The sequence below is a fragment of the Nestor notabilis genome, unplaced genomic scaffold (genome assembly GCF_000696875.1).
Source record: "Nestor notabilis isolate BGI_N333 unplaced genomic scaffold, ASM69687v1 scaffold32040, whole genome shotgun sequence".
Taxonomy (NCBI): Eukaryota; Metazoa; Chordata; class Aves; order Psittaciformes; family Psittacidae; genus Nestor; species Nestor notabilis.
The window spans coordinates 6,754-10,474 of NW_009912999.1; the positions used below are offsets into that span (position 1 = coordinate 6,754).

At 44.5% G+C, this 3,721-nt stretch overlaps 2 protein-coding genes across 2 annotated transcripts in view; one reads left to right on the forward strand and one right to left on the reverse strand.

Moving 5' to 3' along the window:
* The window catches only part of PPP1R26 (protein phosphatase 1, regulatory subunit 26), a 7,072-nt gene extending 5,120 nt beyond the window's left edge, over positions 1–1,952 (forward strand). Inside the window, exon 2 of the mRNA XM_010022273.1 lies at positions 1,898–1,952. Within this exon, the coding sequence (XP_010020575.1) occupies positions 1,898–1,952 (55 nt within the window). The remainder of the gene's footprint in view (positions 1–1,897) is intronic.
* Positions 1,953–3,389: 1,437 nt separating this feature from the next.
* On the reverse strand, positions 3,390–3,575 carry LOC104411777 (chromosome unknown open reading frame, human C9orf116; the record flags this gene model as incomplete). Its single annotated transcript, XM_010022284.1, has 1 exon — positions 3,390–3,575. A coding segment is annotated over one exon (186 nt), but the record flags the coding sequence as incomplete, so codon positions are not given.
* Between the last annotated feature and the right edge of the window lie 146 nt (positions 3,576–3,721).

The following is a 3,721-nucleotide window of genomic DNA, read 5'->3' on the forward strand; positions in this document are numbered from 1 at the left end:
GCAATTTTTCACTACTCTCTTTATTTGTACTAACTTGATACGGGACTGAAGTAGCACGTTCATATCACCAAACAAAAGTGCCCCCACTCTGGTTTCACTGATGGATCCAAGAAGTGGGAATTCGAGCTGTTGCCTGGTTCGTCTCATTTGCGTGTCATGAAGTCCTTTGAGTAGTTTGTTCTCACATCTTGTCCCTGTGAACTGATCCGATACTCTCTTTATCCAGTCTTCTCTCAGCCAAACTTACTGTCCCTTGGAGTCTGTGTCTTCCTGGAGGCTGGCCTTGATGTTGGAAAATGGAGCGAAAGCAGCCAGGAAGGGATCCAGAACCGCCTGGGATCCCCCCTGCTGTGGTCACGTTTGTACAACATTGGCAAACTACAGCGTAGCATAGAGTAGAACGAGTAACTGTGGCATGTAGAGAAGTGAACAACATCCTTCGTGTGTTTATACTGTTGTGCAGTTACGTTTTAAACCTGTTTCTAGTGGTCACTTGACATTTCGTACTGTCCAGCCACCGTTTTACAGCCCTTGGCTTGGTGGCTGGTTTGTTTAAAAGATCAGTATCTCATTTTGTGGTAGGATACCTTGGAAAAAAGTGGTTTTTTACTTGGCTCACGTGCCTGCAGCCCCTCTACACAGGCATATGTTTTGTCTGCTTTGGTGCAGTTGCAGGATTTGGGCCTTTTGTTTGGAATAGGTAAATAGGCTGGTATTTTAAAATAGAAGTTTTCAGAGTACCTTGCTTTCAAAGGATTAAACTGTATTCTTAATAGAGATGGTGGATGCACTCTGTACTGTTCGTGTAAAATAAGCTGAATGTTCCTCCTCGAAGTTGTCAGTTAAGCAACGTTAAGCCTCACAAGGTGGTGTCTGGTGCCCCGTCGGTGTGTTTGTGTTCTCGATACTACTCATGACCAGATTCAGTTAAGAAGCAGTTCTGATGACCTTGTGCTTTAAATAAAACCTGATTTCAAGCAGCACTTTTTTAAATTGAGAAACTTGATTTGTATATAGGAAATGGTGTACATTGATAAGTTTATAATGTTTAATAAATGGGGTTCTGACCATGGACCGTGAAACCAGAGTGCTCCTATGGTTTGTGTCATCGTCTCGAGGGAGCAGTGCGTTTGTGTTACCTTTTCCCCCCCTGCCTGCAGTCGGAAGATGTGATTAACTTGGGCCAGGAACTGCAGATTGTCTTGGTTTGGTAGCAGAGCCTCACCTAATTTTATCTGTAAACATGAAGATCTTGCTTTCAAAATACAGAGTAGAAAGAGGCTGTTTCAGGTAGATTCTCTGCAGTGAAATGTGTCATCTTGAGGACGACAGTGGATTTGTGCAGATACTCCTTAAAGAAGAAGTGTATTCGGTCTCTAACATCTGAACAAACAGGTCACTGTGTCTTAAGCCACTAAAACGGGAACGTAGGAAAATAAACACAAGGAAATCACTGTTTGACATATAGTAAGTGAAGTCTTGAGCAAATTGATGTGTAGAGGCACGTCTCTTGGGGCTTGGCTGCACCTGAGGCTTGTGTGTTGCTCCCTTCCCAGCAAACCTCAGTGGAAGAGAACTGGATAACCTTAACCCAGCATATCTCTGGCAACAGTTTATGTGAGGTGAACTGCACCCAAATGTCTTCAAAGGAGCTGGTTTCAGTTCCAGAGTAAAACAAAGTGTAGGAATTCAGACAAGGGAGAGAGGAGGTGGGTGGTTCTAGATGAAGTATGAAAGCAGGTGGGAAATACGTGACAAAAGCCACTGAATTTGTTTTCAAGAGTCAGTCTGATCCCTAAATTATTCCACCTGCAGAAAAATCCGTGGCTAAAAATACGTGTAAAACTGTCACAACTGTCTGTATTAATTCAGCACTTTATGTTGTTTTTCATTTCAGGAGAAGAAAGGGAAGGTGTAAGAAGCTCAAGGTATTGTCGGCTCTGATAGAATAGCAGTGAATGGCTGAGGGCTGCTTATTTTTTCCATAAGTTAAATGTTTTAAGAAGTTCAGTATTTTAAGAAGCATTTCTGCTGGGTACGTGCACTGGTTCCAGTGTATTGGTGTGTTTACAGCAAAGGTTCTTTAGCCAGCTCTTCTATTTGAGGTAACCACATGCATTGCAGTGAAAACTGGAATTGTCTGGTAGGTGGGTTTGAAACCTTGCTGGTGGGAACAGGGACCGACACTGGGGCTTGAATGGGTGAAGGACAGGTAAGGGCCTGGTGCTCTGTTCAGTTTGGACCTCAGATTCTTGCTTAGTGACATTATTAACTAAAGAGGATTCCTCTGCCTTGCAAAGATGTTTAAATACATCATCATGAGGCTTCCTGCACCGTTTGTGAGGCTATATAAGAATAACCCAAACAGGGAATATTCCTAACATGAAGAATATCATTTGCAGTGGTACTTGCACGCACTATTACACTCTTTATTTCCTTTTTGTTTCTCCAGCAAACAGCTAGAATAGCATTATGTTCATGTTTAATATCTGCTGTTCCCCCTGTGAGGCGGGACTGTTCCTCATCAGAAGCAGGCAGCCTAGTTTCTCTTCAAGACTAGTTTTAAGCCACACGTTCCAAGTTGTTCCTTCTAGTGCAGCTCCTGTCCAGATGATGCAGTTCCACTCGCTGTGTAACTACAGTTGTTACAATAAATCTTGAGAAAACCATTTTCTCTTTGATTAGGTGTCATTATTTGAGTCATTTGTTAAATCACTGTAGCTGTGAGAGGTGAGGAAGGTGAACGAGCTTTCTACAGGAGTCCCAAAGGCTTAATGGATACCTCTGGAAAACCTGCACTTTGGTTATTCATTAAATAGTACAGAAACAGGTTTAAGAGCTTAAATTTTAATGATACGTGGTACATGAGCCAAGAGCTTAAAGGACCATTAGTAGCAGAGAAAAGGTTGGGGGAATATAGGTATATAATGCATATTGTTCTAGTATTTATGCTGCCCGTAAACTAAGTAAATGGTTCACATGAGCTATTTAACCGATATTTAATCACCTTAAATCTTAAATGATTGTCCTAATAATGCTCATTCTGTAGTGATTTCCCTCTGGTACCAAAGTGGCTGCATGTGTTTCTCCCAACAAGTTCCTGGACTCGGTTTTAATAACACACTTTTAAACTGCTTTTCCCCCAAAGCTGGGTAGACCTTAACCAGGTCTGACTTAGGTGGTCAGTCGCGGGAGGTGTATGTGTTAATCTGCTGTGAGTAGTGAGGCATGTGAATTACTTTCCAGACAGCGTAGTGCTTCCTGACAGGCTTTCGAAGAGGCTTGGCAAGAGTTTGAGGGGCAGGTCAGTGCTGTTTGCTCATGGGGCTTTGGGGGGTTTGGGTTTTATTTAGGCAGCCAGCAGTGAGCCTATTGCTCCCGCTGCAGCTCTAACAGTGGGACGGGCCATTGGGGTTGTAGCTGGGGTGGAAGTCGAGGTGGTCATAGGCGGTGATGAAGTTGTCCGGGCCAGTGACGTGGCTCTTCTCCAGGACCGTGTTGAGCCCGTTGTTCCTGTACGGGCCACCCTGCCCCTGAATCCTCGTAAAGGCGTGTGGGATGATGTGGAAAGAGGTCTGGAGAGTGAACAGAGGGGAGACGTTCCGAATGCCACCATCGGCAGCGCCTGGGCTCAAGCGCACACCGGCGGGTCCTGCTGACCCCTAAGTCCTTGTGCTCGGGGCTGCTCTCCCCCAGCACCCCTTTGTGCTCGGGGCTGCCC